The sequence below is a fragment of the Channa argus genome, chromosome 13, assembly GCF_033026475.1.
Source record: "Channa argus isolate prfri chromosome 13, Channa argus male v1.0, whole genome shotgun sequence".
Lineage (NCBI taxonomy): Eukaryota > Metazoa > Chordata > Actinopteri > Anabantiformes > Channidae > Channa > Channa argus.
In genome coordinates, this window is record NC_090209.1 from 18,650,171 (window position 1) to 18,668,229 (window position 18,059).

The following is an 18,059-nucleotide window of genomic DNA, read 5'->3' on the forward strand; positions in this document are numbered from 1 at the left end:
ACTGTTTTTATCAAACAGAGAAACGTCCTTACCTTTAACCAGATATATTAAGGGCTGTCCATGGTTTGGCCTCATCAGGCCTTCATCAAAGCTTAGGGTTCAGGGTGTTGCCCAAGGGCACTTCAACCTGTGGCCAGGAGGAACTGGGAATCAAATCACTAGCCCTGCAATTCATTAACAACTTTTCTACCATCTCTGAGTCATATATAGTCATCTCTGAGTATATATAAAGCTAATTTGTTATAAAGTTGGATTTATCAAATTGCTTCAAATTTCCTCTATGTGTATTAAATACACACATACCCTATTTATACCCTCATGAGGCAGGTGGCCAAAACATTAGAATCCACTCCAGTACGAATCCACTACTCACTTTGACCTCAATAATAAACACACAGTAGAATTTTACCTTTCAGACAGTTTCAATCTGAAAGTAGAATTCATGGCAGAGCCGCTGTATTTGGATTGCATTAAATTGCACAGGTGGTCATAATGTTATGGCTGTGATACAAAAAGAAACATGTACTAGAGTATGTTGTTATTTTGGAAGGGGCTGCTGGAACTCACGAGAGCCAGACATGTAAAATATATCTGCACACGAGAGCCAGACATGTAAAATATATCTGCAATCAGTGCCTTACAAACTGCGCTTATATAACAGGAAGCATCTGGCTGTCTTTCTTTGGAATAAACACTTGAGGGTGCAATCCTCCCTAGTTTGTGCGCAACACCGTGAAGGTGAAACAGGGTCACACACACGTTACATGGAGCAGTGGAGCTATAAAACCAGCTTGGCAGACAATTACCTATAACTAAATTAGGTTGTAGCAGAGGCCTGGGCCACTTTTTCAAATAAGGTGTTGATTATGTCTGAGGTGGCCTGGTTCCTTACAGCAACTCCTCTGTATTCATTTCCACAGTTGTTTGTGGAGGACTCTTTCCAAATGTCCACAGAAATCCATTTAAGACAGAAGCAGGATAGAGACCACCTACGGCACAAACTTCCTTCTGGCATTCATTTGCAACACAGAATTGGGAAACTCTTAATACAGATCTAATAATAATGAGTGTGAGTATGATGACTAACATTTAACTAATCAATTTGTCTTCTAGTGTATAGGCTATAAAAGCAGTGCCTCAATGTGTCTTATCATTCTAATACGTGACCTTATTCACCTCATTGCAATGATTTAAAGCCATTAAATCCGTTTATTATGAAGAATTAATCTGTAACCCTTTATCAAAGCACAGGTTTCCCCACAAAGATTACGAAACCATCCACTTCTCTCCTAAAATATAGAAGCTACCACTTGAGGCACGTCTTCCATTACATCACTTCTTTCATTTGAATTGCAGTGCATTTCTGCCCAAAGTATCTGATATCTGTGTGTATGTGTATTCATGCATGTGTAATAAACACACAAGAAACAGGGTCCGGTTTTAAAAACTCTCAGTAACTCTATTTCTGTATTAATGTACAACCGTTGAAAATTACAGCTTTTTTTAAATTTTTTTTTTATTTTTTCAAAATTTTGTTTAAACGATCTATCTATCTCAACAGCCATTTACCAGAAGAAAAGTGAACAATGTGAGCAGGAACAAAAGATAATACCGAGAAAAGAAAAAGTGAGAGCATGAATCTAAAAAAAGAGGTGGTGCACGAGATGGAGGATGGAGACAAATTAACTGTTAATGTTTATTTTCTGCAGTGGAGTGTTTTGAGCATGAGTGTGACACAATGTGTGCATGCTATGTCAGTTCATAATGCTGTAGCGTGACTCACTGAGATTACACTTGCTTTTCTTCCAAACAATTTCATCATCTATGGAGGTTAGGCTCACATTTAGTTGCATCAAACACAAACCAGTGTGAGCGAAAAGAGACAAGAGCGGGAAAAGGAAGTTCAGTAGTTTTACTTAACACCTAAGGACTAGCAACTATTTGCTGGCAGTAGTGGCTGAATGTCTCCTGGTTTGGCACTGACAAAAACACACTGGGAAGGTGTGTTTATTGTGAATCACTGGCAACTAAATCTAAAAACGTAGTCCTCTAAACACACATTCGTCATATTCTTTAATACATGATCATGCATTATATGTAGGAAAATACTGTATCTTAAGGAGTAATTTGTGGAGTACATGGGAGCTGTGAGGTCACCATTTTTCACAGCAAACACACCATTTCATATTTTTGGCAGAACATTTAAAAAGGTCTATGAAAGATCTCCACTGAGCTTTGTTAACTGGCTTATCAAGTTGCACATGCCCCGATTGAATAACATTTGTTTGAAACAGAGCCAGGGCAGTGGCATGTTTCATCTAGAATTGTTTCCGTAAGCCTCTTGCAGCTCTGGAGAGGAAGCTGAAATTAAAATGTGGTGAAAGGTCTGCTTTGCAACTTCGCAAGTGCTAAGGTACCAGGTACTACCAACAAGTGCCTGCTGGTCATTATGTTCCATGTAAAACCACTAAATACAGATGCATAATCAGCACCGTCACCTTGAAGAAAAAAATAAAGATCCTTCTCCCACATCTTCATCTGCTTAACAAAAGATTCTCCATTATTAGAGGTTTCATCTCCTCGTCTTTTTTAAATCCTGCAATTATGGAATAATTCTAGGACTATACAAGTTTGGAGACTAACTGCTCTTTTTTCAACGAGTAGCATGACAAAACCTCAAAACCATGACCTTTATTATAAGATCTAAAAAAGCTACATGTGTAACCACAGTAAATGTAATGCTGTGAAGCCAAAACATGTAAAGAGGTTGAGTGATGGGAAGGGGAAAGGGCAGATACAATCGTGCCATTCTGTGTGCCTGCAGCATTACGGGAATGAGAGGAGGGGAAGACAAAAAAGAAAAAGCAAATGAGGGAGTGTAAAGAAGCCAAAGGAGGGGGCAGTATGACTGCATTGAGTGATGATCATGGAAAGAAGCAAAGATAGGAGAAAAGGAAGGAAAGAAGATGATGCTGGTGCTTTGCAGTTGCGATGGAGCTTCAGGTGTCGTGGAAATCCTTCAGCAGCGTGCGTCGCTTCTGCTCAGCAATGTGCATCTGATTCTCCAGATCCTGTGAAACAACAACATATAATATTTTGATATTAACATCTTTGTTGTTAAAATGGAAGCCTGATGATATTCTGCATTTTTGTCAACAAATCCCATCAAGACCAGAACTTTCAATTAGTTAATTCTACCAAGTAGCACGGTCAGTTTAACTGTTGTCCAAAAATGAATTAAAAACATACATCAATGAGCCACACTCAACTAATTATTGGCATATATTATAAAATATATATATTATTAAATAAAATTAAATTAGAAGTTTCTGGCTATTTTGAAAACTCTGGTTGTTTTTTTTTCCTGATTTTTAAAGTACAGTTTTAAAACAGAACAGAATCAGAATATAAAAAACATTGCCAATTGTGCTCACATAACATGAGATTACCTGCCAGTTTGAATTTCAAAGTGCAGTGTTTAAAGTGTGTGTTCAGTAAAGACATGCAAGATGATCATTTTGTTTTACCAGCTTAAGAATATTGTGTTTGTTGACCCTAGTGTATATCAGATCACATTTCATGACCAATTTATGCAGAAAACCAGGAAATTGCAAATACGTTTTCTTTTAACTGTATAATTTTCTCTTACCCCTCTGTCACTAGCGCTGAGCTCCCCCTCGCCTCCCACTACTCCTCTCTCGTAGCTGTCCGCCCGCTCCACCTTCCACGACAGGTTTTCTATCTCTGCTTCCAGCTGAGCTTGCTGGTACTCAAACTGAAGATAGGATCAACAACAGGGCAAATGAGTCGAACACTACTGTGAAAAACAAAGATGATTAAAGACAAGTTTAACCATATTTGGTAAAGAGTAAATTGGCTGTAGGAAGGCAGGTAAAGATGGGTAAAGACGAAACAAAAATCACCCTTGCTATAACTATAAGGTGAGAGAGAAGTTTGCTTTTTACCAGCTTCTTGCGTGGGCCAGACTCCATGTAATAGGCGTAGGGGTATGTATACTGCAGTGTGTAGCGACACTGGAAAGAAAAAGACAAGGCACACTCATCATGTACTGAGGACAGTTTGGAAAGTGCTCATTCCAAAGCAGAGGTTGTCAATATGTAAAATCACTGCAACAATTAAGATGACTTCCAATCTGCCTGTTCACTGCTATAAAAAGGTGCTAGAGAATACATAGGTAGTTTTAAACCTTAGAGGTGTCACATTTAAAGCCATAAGACAGGCCAATAACAGGCTACATGACTCTTCCAAATAGAAAAGACAAAGTTAAGAAGATGAGCAGTTAAATCATCAGATCTGTCAGAGTTCAGAGCTCTTTTAGATCTGATGAAGACAGTAGCAACCCTGGCGGCTTGAGTCTCGAAAATATAGGGGACTGCATGGTCGAATTTAAGTGTAATAATCACATGCTCGTAGACATCACTCTTTTTTCCTTGTTTATATTTTTTTACTTGTGCTGTCATTGACAGCCATAAAACACGTTAAATTAAACAAAGTTAATTAAAAGTAAAATTATGGACTCTTCAGTTTCATAATCGGAACTCATCCATAAACATTACGATGTGATATTTGTGTAAACTTATCCTTTCTGCCCATCTCCTCCTCATAGATTTTCACTTATGAATTCCTTTCAGCTTGTCCTGTGACTTCAGGGTCGCCACAGCAGATCATTTGTCCGCATGTTGATTTGATATGCCCTTTACACTGGATGCCCTTCGTGATGCAACCCTCCCCTTACTACTGTGCTTAGGACCGGTAGTGCATGGCGGGGAATGGGGTTGGGCTGTTGGGGGTTAAGTGTTTTGCCCAAGGACACGTGCACATGTGGTCAGAAAGAACGGGGCGTAAATCTCTGACCTATGGTCGGTAGGCGGCCATTTTACCAACTGAGCCACTGCCGCCCTCCATTGATTTTTACTTACTGCCTCTAGTTAATGTCTATTGCACATTTAATTCATCCAGGTGCTCAGCCCCCAAAATTTGAGCCATTCAGAACAAAAAAAAAAGACTGTTCCCACTACAAAAAAATATTTATTTTATATCACAAGAGCAGAACATTTTGAGCCCGAAGCTGAAGCTTCATCGCTCAGGTATATATGATAAATTCAATACTCATTATAGTGTATATAGGTTTGGCTTCAATGACATGAATTTGAACCACTTTGTAAAAATAGTTTTGAGTCACTTACCTATGCAACAAGTATACGCACATAGTTGCAGTTTGGTGGCTGTTTACCTTAGCTAGTAGTTTTGCAGCATTATGCAGGTACTGCCAGTCAATCCAGGTTCCCAGGTTGTTCATTACCCTCTCCTGGATCTTCTCCTGGATCCTCTGGTATGTCTGAGCCTCCAACTGCAGAGACTTGTTGTGATTCTCCCACTGGGTGGATAAAGATGAACCGTGACAAGGAAGCACAAAACAAATATTCCTCCTGCATATCTATATCCCTCCCAACATTCACACAGGAGTTAACAGTAAATTTAATATGTTAATCCCCCACTAGACTTGAGTTTGATAAAAGCTCATCTGATTTGCTTTTAGCATTTGATTGGAAAACAAAAGTGTATATGGAAAGATTTTCAAGTTACTGTTTCATTTTTTTAAGCAAAATATGATTGAAGACCCCTTATAGTGAAAGAAAAAACCTCACCCTCTCAAAGTAGAAGAGGTATTTCTTGAGAGCCTCTCTGGCCTGAGCCTGCTGGCTCTGGTTTACTATATCAGGATTTTCTTTGTAGCGGCTGCACTCATAGTATTCACTGCCATGAGTCTTCCAATCACCAAGACACATCCAGCAGAAATCTGTCAGGAGACAAAATGCAGCCTGATGGACTCTCCACTCCGCACAAACATAATTTATACAGTAATTATGGTAACTGACTGCAGTTTACACTTTGTATTATATATCAACCTAAGCAGAAGAAGCTGGTGTCTTTTGGGATATACTAGTTGACACAAAGGGAATACTGAAGTATCAGAAATTGTGATTTAAAAAAAAAAAATGTTGCATACTCTATAAAACCACATGTTCATTTAAGATTTAAGAAAATATTGGTAGTTATGTCATTTTTGTCTTGTAAGTATGAATGACTGTCGTCTGGCAGTTCAGGCAGGTGACACTTTGAGACTACTTACCGTGTTTGCACTTTGAGCATTGCTGAAAGAAACACATAGAAGGATCAAATTAGTGAAGCAGAGACCTTATTTACAAGTGTGTGAATCAAACCCATCCTCCTAATCAACCTGAGCAACTGAATGTTGTTGTATGAAACCTAATTAGTGGTGGATTTTACACAACTGGACTGTCACATTTAAAGCTTGCAACGTGTTGCAAACCACATGTAACATAAATGACTTCAGAAAGTATTCACACTACTTGACTTTCTTCACACTGTGTTTTTAAGACTTAAAAAACGGATGCAACCGTCATTTCTACCCATCACTATATGCAGTGAATAATTTACTATAATGACAAACATGTAGTTTTTTTTGTCTGATTTACAAAAACAAATTGTTTGCTTTATTAACCTTAACATATGTCCAAGACTTGTGTGCATCTGTGGAATTCATTACAAAAAGTTTAGAAAGAGAGACACCTGGATATAAGGTCAAACAATTCACACTGCCTGTCAAGAAAAACCCAAGCAAGAAAGATGAGCGTCCGACACTCCACTGATCAACAACATTAACAACATTCATAGGACTCCAAGAAAAGAAAGCCAAAGATTCACCTGTTTGATGAGACAAAAACTCAGCCTGAACACACTATGTCTGACAAAACACTGTGTGTTTATCGCCTGTCTAAAATCACCACTGTGGTAAATCATGGTGGGGGCAGCATCATGCTATGCAGAGGTGGTAAGTAACCAAGTACATTTACTCGAGTACCTGACCACCATTTTATGGCAGTTGTACTTTACAGGAGTACTTCAATTTTAGGCTACTTGTAATTTTACTTTATCACACTTCAGAGGAAAATTACATTCTTCTAGATTTATTGAATAATAAATTAAGGTGGTACTCAGCACCACAGCTGGCTTTTGATTAACAATAAATGGGACTTTTACCAATTTCACCATTTTATTAAATTTATAAGAGAAGAGTGTACCAAGAGCAAAGACACCTGAATATTTGAATGAAGCAACTATATCTACATAGGAATATAAACTATCAAAGTTGAGGACTTGAGCTGCCAGTATCTGGCTATAATTATAGCATTTCCTGTGTTCTAGGAAAGTGTGATTTTCAGCTCTGACTCACCATGTGATTGCAACCTCCATTCTTCTCAATGCAGATATTGCACTTTGGACACTAGAGGACAAACACACATTTACCATTTAACTTCCCATTTCAATTGTTATGATACAATTATGAACAAATCAGAGTGAGATTACAGCAATATTAAAAAACTAACAACGTATTTTTATGTGATTTTACACATTTTTTGTGGCTATGTAAGCCACATGTGCAAGCATATTCAAGTGCAGAGTTTACTACAGTACACTGCATGTGTGTGTTCATTGCCAGACCCATCATACATCTTTAGTGTGTGCACTGATGTAGTTTGCTGTCTCTGAGTCGTCTGCACATTTGGTGAGCCATTTCCGGATTGTTGCACAGTCAGTGGGTGCATGGTACATCTGACGGCATTTAAAACTGAGGAACAAGTAAAGAGACAACATATAGGTATTTTAGGTCACATTTTTCTCCTTCACAAGGATTTTGGACCCACTAAACTGGTGTTCTGAAACACCAGAAACTGGTGTTTCATCTGAAAAAGATCAGATGAAAAAAAAAAAAAAAAACTGTAAACAACTATTCGCCAACATGAATTCTTACAGCTGTATAAATCTACACAGTAAGACATCCTTAAATACTGGAATGGGATTTGCAATCGCATCAGGCAGACAAGCAACAACAACTGAAAAACAAAACAAATAAAACTCAAATGGGCACTTGAAGGGTGACACTAAATCAGCAATTAAAAAAAAAAAAAAAAAAGGTAATTTACTTGAAACAAAATATTTTACCTTCATCTGTGAATAAGTTTGTTATTTTCATTAAACAATAGAAATGAGTAAATTATTAAAATGATTGAAGTTAATTTTATTTTCACTTCTACTTTGTCCAAGAGTGTACTTTTCTCTTAGCTAAAGAAAACAAATTTAAAAATAGAACTTCATCCAGTATGATTTTAGTTATTATAAATGTGAATATAAAACCATTTCACATAATAATGCCCAATGTTTATACATGCACAAGAGTGTAGCTCCTTTATATCTTCATGCGGTGCATCTATCTTACCAGAAGACTTCACTGCAGCGACTACACTGCACCCTGCGCGCCCGTGGCTCCTGAACTTTGATGACGATCGGACAGTCTGCACCCGGACACAACTGCAATTGGAAGTGACTCTGCAGTTTAGAAAGAGAGGGAGATGAGGATTAGGTAACATTTAAAGGATGGAGAAATAAAATAGAAATAAAGGGATTTATTTGTCCAACTGCAGGGAAATTGTTTGAGAATGCAGTAGATGCTGAATTTTTAACTTTCCTTTTTTAAAATCACTAACTCCATTTAGCACCAGTGCAAGCAAAAAAAAGCTTAGATGGGGTAAATACAATTGTATTGTTCAGATCTCACCATTTGTATAAATATATTTATGTGGAAACCCAGATGGTGAGGCATGAAGCCCATGAAGAGCTTGAGCAAGAAGATCAACATTTCATACTTTGAAAGGAATTCAGAGAATGACTTACTGAAACAAAGACATAAGGGTTTATTGAGCTTTTCTCTGTCACACTCCGCTCAACATACCTGTGACGTCTCATTTGTTATACAGTACATGCAGATGTTGACATAGCATCTGAGTAAACAAATTACACACACACACACACACACACACGTACACACCTCAACATAGTCTCTGAAGAGGTAGCGTCTGTATTTGTCCTTCAGCTCCTCTCCTGGCAGCAATGGGAGGACAAAATCTTCTGGCATCTGCAGGGAACAGTCCTGAGCCATACACGAGATACCTGAACCCACACAAACACAAAATAATATTACAAAGAGTTGAGAACCATTGACAGTAACAAAAGCAACTTGTACACAAGCTCCTCTGCAAAGTTTGGTTTATCTGTTAGTGTATTTACCATTTCATGGAAAATATTAGCTAATTTTGATTTTGATAGCAGCAACACATTTTAAAAAAAGTTGGAAGAGGGGCAACTAAATGCTGGAAAGTAATTTCTGCAAATAAAACAAACAAAAAAACAACTAATTAGGTCAGTAACATGAGTGGGTATTAAAAGGAGCATTTCAGACAGGCAGAGCCTCTCAAATGTAAAGATGGGCAAAAGCTCACCAATCTGCTACAAATTGCACCTAAAAATTGTAAATCTATTTCAGAAAAATGTTCCTCAACATAATATTGGGATGACCCTTGAAGATCCTAATATATATCTTCAAAAAAACAGGCATGATTCTCTACTGGACACCACTGCATGGGCTCAGGAACACTTCCAGAAATCACTGTCTGTGAACACAGTTCACTGTGCAATCCACAAATGTAAGTTAAAGCTGTATCATGCAAAGAAGCAGCCATATGTGAACACGATCCAGAAGTGCCCCCATGTTCTATGGTCCAAAGCTCATTTAAAAAGGTCTGAGGCAAAATGGAAAACTGTTCTGTGATCAGATGAATCAAAATTAGAAATTATTTTTGAAAACCATGGACACTGTGTCCTGTGACCTAAAGAGGAAAGGAGCCATCCAGCTTTTTATCAGCTGATAGTTTAAAAGCCTTCATCCCTAATGGTATGGGGTGCATTAGCGCCTATGGCAGCTTACACAATGGAAAAGGCACCATCAATGCTGAAAAGTACATCAAGGTTTTAGAGGAAGATATGCTCTCATCCAGAAAACATCGCTTTCAGGAAAGACCTTGCATATTTTAGCAACAGAATGTTAAACCAAACACTGCATCCATCACAACATTATGGCAAGAAGAGTCCAGGTGCTGAACTGGCCTGCCTGCAGTCCAGACCTTTCACCAATAAACACTTGGTGCATCATAAAACTAAAAATCCTGCAACAAAGGCCCAGGACTGTTGAGCAGGTAGAATCCTGCATCAGACAAAAATGGGACAACAGTCCTCTCCTAAACTCCAGCAACTGGTCTCTTCACTTCCCAGATGTTTACAGACAGTTGTTAAAAGAAGAGGGGATGCTACACAATGCTAAACATCACCCTGTTCCAACTTTTTTTGAGATGTATTGGTTCCATCAAATTCAAAATGAGCTAATATTTTCCATTAAATGGTAAAATGTCTGTTTTAACATCTGGTATGTTGTCTATGTTCTATTGTGAATAGAATATGGGTTGATAAGATATAAATGTAAATGTAAATGGTCTACACTTATATAGCGCTTTTCTACCTATTGGCACTCAAAGCGCTTTACACTGCTTCTTATTTACCCATTCACACTCACAATCACACACACATTCATACACCGATGGGGGAGCTGCTATGCAGCTGGCCAACACTCACCGGGAGCAACTAAGTTGGGGTTCAGTGTCTTGCTCAAGGACACTTCGACATGTGACCGGAGGAGCCAGGGATTGAACCAACAACTGTGAGATTGGTGGACAACCGCTCTACCTTCCTGCGCCACAGTCGATATGTAAATCATTAAATTCTGTTTTTATTTAGGTTATGTACATTGTCCCAACTATTTTTGAATTGGGGTTTTACACAACTGCACTAATTTAAAATGTGTTTATAAGAAAGTTCACAAGAACTACCCAACTGAAGTTATGCATGTTTAAAGCAGACAGGACTGGGGTTATCTGTCATCATTAATGTGTCCTTCATCCAGTCTGATAAAGAAATATCTGTCAGACTTAGAAGGTTATGTGGACCAACTTTATCAGATTAAGGACTGTTAGAAAGCAGCACAGGGACACACAATGCCCTAAAGCACACACATAATTATAACAACACTTCTGCTTCCGCACACTCACTCTACAGGACAGAGAGTCTGCTCAACTGCATGAACATTAGCACATAAACAAATGGTATACTGTCCAAAAACTTACAATTGATCTGTCAACAGTCAACACACCCACACACCCATCTGCAATCCCGCTGACAAAAGCACTCTTTTCCACACACACACACACACAAAAAAAGGCTGCTGTACTTTCTGCCTGGTAAATTTGACATTGAATAAAAGTTATCAAAAGCTCATAAAACACCTCCCTTATCTTTTAATTTACAAGCCACTCCTTGAATTCCAATCTATAAACCCTGCTGGTCTTCACAAAAGGAAAGGATTAAAAAAAAAAAAAAAAAAAAAACCAGAGGCACAAACTCTGATGAAACCTTGCGTGAACAAATACGTACACCACTAAAATATAAAACACAAAGATCGACATACAGTTAATTGAACAGACACTTGCAAGCTCTGAGCAAACAAAGTGTGACTCGCCCACAGTTTTGATGACTACACAGACGCACACAAACACATGGTTCTCACCCACTCCTGTGCCATCTTTGACCAGTACAGTGCAGTGCTGTTCCCAGCATGCTTTGCAGAAGGAGTGCTGACAAGGCAGTGCCAGCAGTGAGTCTCTCCGTACAACCTGTAGACACACACCACACTGAAGGGACTGAAGGGCCTAAAACACAAAGACATAAATCAGGTAAAACACCAACAAACACATGCACTACATTAGAAAGCTCCAATTTCACAAATTCCGGGAAATGTTTGTCACAGGCCCTAGAGATGTAGCCAATTAAAATGAATAACTGGAATTTTTTCTTCTGAATACAATGAGAAATCCCTTAATTTAAAATGAGATTAGTACATGTGCTGCTATCAATCAGTCACTAATGCAAGAAAATTGTGAATCATTCAGAGCACTTAGGGGATGGAGGCAAGATTTAATTTTTCAGCCATATCCCTCAGCCCTGGCTTGTTGTGTGTACAACGGAACCAAACAATCAAATAGGTGGGTCAACAACATATTTATTTAGAAACATTCATAATCATTAAACACGGCTATTTGCTTTTTTAAACACAACAAAATGTAGGTACAGTCTGATACATTTTATTCAAAGTAGTGTAGTGGAAGGATGAATATCACAACACGTAGGTAAGTAACTCATAGGTAGATAGGGTTACTCACAGTAACTATTCTGCAGGTGCTACTGGGCTGGACCAGAGAATCCGACAACAGCAGAGAGGAGTTGGACTTGTATCTGGGGGAGAATATGGACAGAAGCAGAGGCAGCATGAAGATATGCGACAAACATTCAAAATTTTAGCACAGAGTGAGATTTAGAAAATGAGAAGACGGAGAGGAATAAGAGACAGGAAAGCAACAAGGTTAACAGAGTGTGATGAAGGATGTACAGAAGTATAAGAAATCAGAAAAATGAAATCAGAGGTAAAGTGGAGAAAAGGTGATTAAATAAAAGACTGAGGGCAAGACACGGAACACATACCTGTCGAGTATTTGTAAAACCTGCCAGTGAAAATGCACCAGGATCAATTTTGCTACTGCTGGTAAAACCTGAGAGTGGAAAAAAAGATCAGAGGGAGAGAGTGCACTTATAAGTTACTTCTTTGATATCACCAAGCTGGGGCTACACCTGGTGGAGTGGGATTTGAACCCGTAGCCTTCTCCATCCCAACCCAATGCTCTAAAACTGATCCACCAGGCCCCCTAACATACATACATACATACATACAAATGTGGAAATTGCAGCAGGAGATTATGTTGCACAACCTAATAATGCATGTTTTCTCAGTTATATTCACAATAAATAAATTATGAACAAAATAAAAACAAAAAACTTGTGACAAATACTGCACTTGTATCAATGTATATAAAGATCAACTAGAAACACACAACTAGTCTGAGAGCTGCCCAGCTCTGCTAACAGCAGACTTATAGATGTGGTGAGCAGTTCCCAGGTGAAATTATATTCAGCTGTGAGCACAAACTATGCAGTTTCTGCAAAACAACATGCACACTCACAAAGTCAGCTGAAATACAGTAAATAGATCTTTTAAAAAAGTCTAAGAATGTTTGACAATTTGAAATATATATACTAGGTATTGGTACTCCACTTAACTATTTAAGGATGACAATTAAAATACAACCACAACCTCAACTAATGCTTCCATTAGTTTGACGGATCAGGTGCCAATCAATACTAAAGTGAAATTAGTTTTTAAAACACACTGGCATCAATAAAGTTCTCTTCCTACTGTGTACACAAACTAAGCTATTCCACAATAAGAACTTCTCTCACACGTTTTGGCAGGCTTCAACAGACATTTCACAAACTGAGTGCAGAAATGATCGTTTTATTAGCTTTACTGAGCTATAGTCAAATCTCAATTTATACTCATGTAATTCATCTTAACAGTAGGAATGCTGATCATGGAGAGTAGGAGGCAGCAGGACATGGCTTAAGCAGTTTAGTCCAAGCAAAGTACAAAGACTCCACCTCCACCACTTTATGACCATTTTGTAAAAATTACATCTGTATAATGTTTACTGCTATACACACCCAAAGGCCTGTGTATTAAAGGGCTTTACAAATATATTGCATATCTTAGGGCAAAGTCTGTCTAAAAGGTTTAGATACAAGATGTGTTATTAGTAATTTATTATTTATTTATTTGTTTTAGATATGTGCATTTGAGAATATGATAGTATTCTTTTTTGATTTAGATTCCTAAAATAGTAAACATTTTTAAAAAAATAAATAAATATATATATCTATATATATTTTTTAAAAGAAAAGTCCAGCAACACCCACCTTCAGTGCAGCAGCCACAGTGTTAACCTGTTCCATCAACATGATTTGACTCTCTTTGTAGGTCATACAAGTGAACTGGTACTCCTCTGGGTCAAAGGAGTCTGCGCTTTGTTGCTCTACATCACTTGATACTCCCTCATAGTAGGATGCAATGTCGCCTGGGTCCTCCTCCTCTCCTCCATAGTCCTCATCTTCCTCTTCAGAGTTCACCCCAAAGTCTTCCTCGTTGCTGTCCGAGGCCTGGCTGTTCATGTCCACAGACATCCAGTCGATTGAATCAATCACCCAGACAGGTAGACAGGTTGCCTACCTGTTGGATCCTAGTGGACAGATCGGCTCAAATACCTTGTGTGAAACTCCAGCTCCCAGTTTACCCCGCTCCCTTTCCACCTGGTTACGTCCCTGCTCAAAGACACCCTTGTCTTCCTGTCTGAGGGAACGTTATAACCGCGCTCAACAGCAGCGGAAAAAGCAGAAAAAGTCACACTCCCCGTCACTCATTTGGAAAGCTGGTTACCGGGCAATCTGATGGAAAAAGAAAAGGACTGGAGAGAAAGCAAAGATGGAAAAAATAGAGTAAAGAAACGAAACAAATAAGCAAGAGAGTTGAAAGGTACCAACAGGTGAAAAAGAAGGAAAGAAAAAACAAAAAAATATATTAGTGATCAAAGCTGAAACCTGTTCTTGTTGATTATAGTTGATTTTTTATTTACTTAATTCTTAATTCTCTTGTTTTCCTACAAATACACTTTCACTATATGATTATTGTATGCTGTGTGTCTGCTCTTTCTGTTCTTGAAACTGTAAATAAGGCAAAAGAAACCAGAGTCAAATTGTATACATAAGCATATGTGAATTCAAATCAGCTTCAAAACAGCAATAGCATATCTAGATGCATACATCAATTAAATAAAATGTCTGATACTATAGAATTTAGAGTAACTAATAAAAGAAAAGTTAAATGCATCATTTGTGTTAGGTTAGTTTATATTTATACAGACAGAAATAAAATAAATCCTGGCTCCACCAATCAAGATACGAAGACATGCATGTGCTGTATTGCTGAGACTTATTAATCTCCTTAATAGCACCAGGAACCAAACCGTTTTCATAACATTTTGTTCTGCACTTTAGGTCTCAAAAACCCTGGGAAAAAAATCAAATATCAACAGTGTCCAAATAACTGACAAGGTGAAAATGATTCTAGTGATGTTGACAGTACAACAAATCACCACTGTTCTCTGCTGGTGATCTCCAGAGAACTGAAAATAAAAGTCTATGAACTTCTCAACATGTGTGTTCTGGTGGGGGGGAAAATATCCAAAGCAGCAATATTATTTATTACAGTACTACAAAGTAACAGTTTTTTCAAGATGCCTAATTCAAGCCAATATGCTGGAACATATTGTTGACAGTAAAAGTAGCTCCTAGATTTAGTTTATTTAAGAGAAAGTGGGGCCTTTCTTTCTTACGAAAAAATTTTTTTTTTTCTTAAGGGGCCATTTCCAACTCTATAATTTTTAATTCACAGGGGTTGGGAGTAGGGCTGTGCCATAATCATTTCAAATAATGTATACTGTCAATGATTCTTCTCATTGAGTCATTACAAAAAACTGTCTTTAAAACTGATTATATGCCTTGATGACCATACCATGCCTTTGATGTGAAAATGTCACCCTAGGCTACTAATAGAACAAACATATTGAAAGGCCAAGCTCACAATTTTGAAAACGTTTGAGTAGGAGTTAATTCTAGAAAAAAAGCTTCCTCTCTCATTTGGAAATTGTTCTGCAACAAATGACGTAAATTAAACGTCCATGAACCAACAAATCCACCACATTTGTTCCGCCACCATAAATGGAAACACCAAATGGAAGACACTGGTCCAACAACAACGAAAACAAACTGATTGATTTGATTTTAAAAAAGTTTGTTGGCATGTTTAAGTAAAGAATAATCATTTGAACTATATAGTGATAATTATCCATGTCAGCTGATATTTTTTAAAACATTATGGTGATGAGACCTTTTTTTTGTACCCCCGGCCCTAGCAGGAAGTTAAGTTATTGTTGGGATTAGGTAAGATTGGAGTCAGGTAGGCATCAAAATACATCTCTTTTAGCATTAGGATGAAGGTTAGGTTCAGTTTAAGGTTGGGGAAAAAAAATCTAACCCCACACGTTGGAATTGAACTATTCCCCATCTGATTGCATCTCTATGTAGCCCTTCTTCAGTGTCATGTGCCTGCCTGCAGCTCTGAATTAAACTTTACAAATAAAGTATCTAAAATGAGCTGTTACTCACATATCCTGTATATTCTGATCCTACAGTATTGCTGTTAAACACATAAAGGACATGGACTAACAATTATTGCCTGAGTTTAGAGGAATAGCCAAAAGATGCTTTAGCTTGGAGGATGTTGGAGACAAGAAATAGACAAAAAACTAAATTAGAACTCAATTAAATCTAAAATAACTGCAAGCACAACAAAGTTAGAGATAGAGTTGCGTTTTTAGTTTGAATAGACGCCGACGATGCAAACGTTAACATTACAGAGGCTTTAGGAAGACTTAACGGAACAGCTACGGTCAACACCGGATCAAAGTCGTTTCTTTGGCAAACTGCTTCAAATTTGACTGCCAATGTATCCACCTGGATACAAACAAGGCTGGCCGGGGAAGCCTGCCAGCCGGTCCCGGTGCCAGCGCAGCGACAGACGAATGCTTGCATTCCGCCCGATCCTGGCTAAAAATAGGCAGAAAACTGGGTGACACACATCTTGCTAGGCTAATGTATCACAGCGACTCAGCACAGGTTTGATAACATGCCTTGGGGGAAGGGAACTAAGGTACGATATATTAAGCAATGCAAGAACCCGCTTGAATGTCGCTCGGCATCGGCAAATCGGTCCGACTCGGCGGAGAATCACATTACAGCAGTAGAGTCAAGACCACCGAATGGCTGGCTAATGTTCCGTTAGCCGGATTAGCTCCCTGGCTAACCTGCTGGCAGTTGGCTACAACGGGATGCTAGACCGACGGGTGTGACGAGGTTAAACTGTGAGGCGTTTTCATAAAGAACTTGCCAAAGTTTTCAAGACAAAAGTTCATTTTGTCCTGTAACAAGAAACATTAGCCACCCCATCTTCGCTCCCTCCCGCTGTGCCCCCGCCTCTCACCCACTCTAGTCCGGGGATTACGATGTAAACAAGGCCCTCTGGAGCTCGGGAGTAAACAGATGCATTTAAACACCCACTGCGCTTATTTCTACTGGTAAAAGTCGACAGTCTTTACCTCTCAGAGCAGCGTCGGCTCGGTCAGCGTTGACAGCCAGAAGTGGTTTTGGTGTAGGAAAATCCTTAGAGCGGTTTGAGCGACTGAACTCCCCTGGTTGCTCGGCGGAAGATAGACGGTTACAGTGGTGCTTATCGGTGACGTCACGTCCGCGTCTTCCTCGCTCTTTTCTTCCAGTGCCTGCTTAGCCGTGCAGAAATACTACAGTGGGATTTCAAGAAAGAGCAACATACTTATCCCATCACACATTTGTATTTTAAGGAGATTTGACTTGATCTTTGTTTTAGTTTGCTACTAAGATTTATCTTTACATTGTTGCTTTCAATGATTGCTCCTTGATACTGTTCGCACATATTGAATGTCAGATATAAGCAAAGCCAATACTTAAGTTAAAAAGTATTCCACCAAGTCAAATTCCAGAGGTTAGAAAGTAAATTAAGTGCACTTGTACTTTTACATGTGCTTCACAGTTACTGGTTACTTTTAGTAGATCTGGATAAAAAAAAATAAAATATATATATATATATATTAATAATTAACTCACAAACTTAATACTAGTTTTGATCACTGGAATATTTGCAATGTTATAATTATTGTATACTGAATTATCCTATAATGGAATAATACTCGCTTGCCCAATGATTTCCAAACACTTAATTAAAACTAAACATCATAACAAATGAAAACCACATTTATGTTTGATCTGCCTCAGCAATACACAATCCTTTCTGGTATAAGTGGTTAGGATAACTGATGGATGGAAAAGATTTTGACACAATGTCTCTACAAGAGGAGGTCCAAGGTGATATTCTGGAGGTGCAAATTTCCAGTATATTTGTAATCAATCAAATTATGTACACTCAATAGATGTGGGTTTTGGGGGGGCATTTTGCTTGTAGGCAATATGTTTAA

The 18,059-nt window shown here is 38.3% G+C and overlaps 1 protein-coding gene across 3 annotated transcripts; it reads right to left on the reverse strand.

Annotated features, from left to right (window-relative positions):
- Positions 1 to 1,433: 1,433 nt before the first annotated feature.
- Positions 1,434 to 17,301, reverse strand: arih2 (ariadne homolog 2 (Drosophila)). Of its 3 annotated transcripts, none has more exons than XM_067527610.1 (15): positions 17,148 to 17,301; positions 13,855 to 14,399; positions 12,529 to 12,596; positions 12,210 to 12,282; positions 11,558 to 11,699; positions 8,933 to 9,054; positions 8,324 to 8,433; positions 7,558 to 7,675; positions 7,280 to 7,330; positions 6,155 to 6,176; positions 5,670 to 5,821; positions 5,255 to 5,398; positions 3,966 to 4,034; positions 3,650 to 3,775; positions 1,434 to 3,071 (listed from the first exon to the last, which is right to left on the reverse strand). In XM_067527610.1, the coding sequence occupies exons 2-15, from the start codon at positions 14,116 to 14,118 to the stop codon at positions 3,000 to 3,002; spliced, it is 1,533 nt and encodes a 510-aa protein (XP_067383711.1). In that variant the 5' UTR covers positions 14,119 to 14,399; positions 17,148 to 17,301; the 3' UTR covers positions 1,434 to 2,999. The 3 variants fall into 3 exon arrangements, with proteins under 3 accessions (XP_067383711.1, XP_067383712.1, XP_067383713.1); XM_067527611.1 differs by having other exon boundaries at positions 13,855 to 14,379; positions 17,148 to 17,289; XM_067527612.1 differs by lacking the exon at positions 1,434 to 3,071 and having other exon boundaries at positions 3,703 to 3,817.
- Positions 17,302 to 18,059: the final 758 nt, after the last annotated feature.

Excerpts from the sequence above, each read along its gene's own strand:
- arih2 (XM_067527610.1), bottom strand. The coding sequence starts at position 14,118 with ATGTCTGTGGACATGAACAGCCAGGCCTCGGACAGCAACGAGGAAGAC. Across the intron at positions 12,597-13,854 it reads CTGTGGCTGCTGCACTGAAG|GTTTTACCAGCAGTAGCAAA; the intron begins GTGGGTGTTGCT and ends TTCCACTCTCAG. Across the intron at positions 3,776-3,965 it reads CTGGCCCACGCAAGAAGCTG|TTTGAGTACCAGCAAGCTCA; the intron begins GTAAAAAGCAAA and ends TCCTATCTTCAG.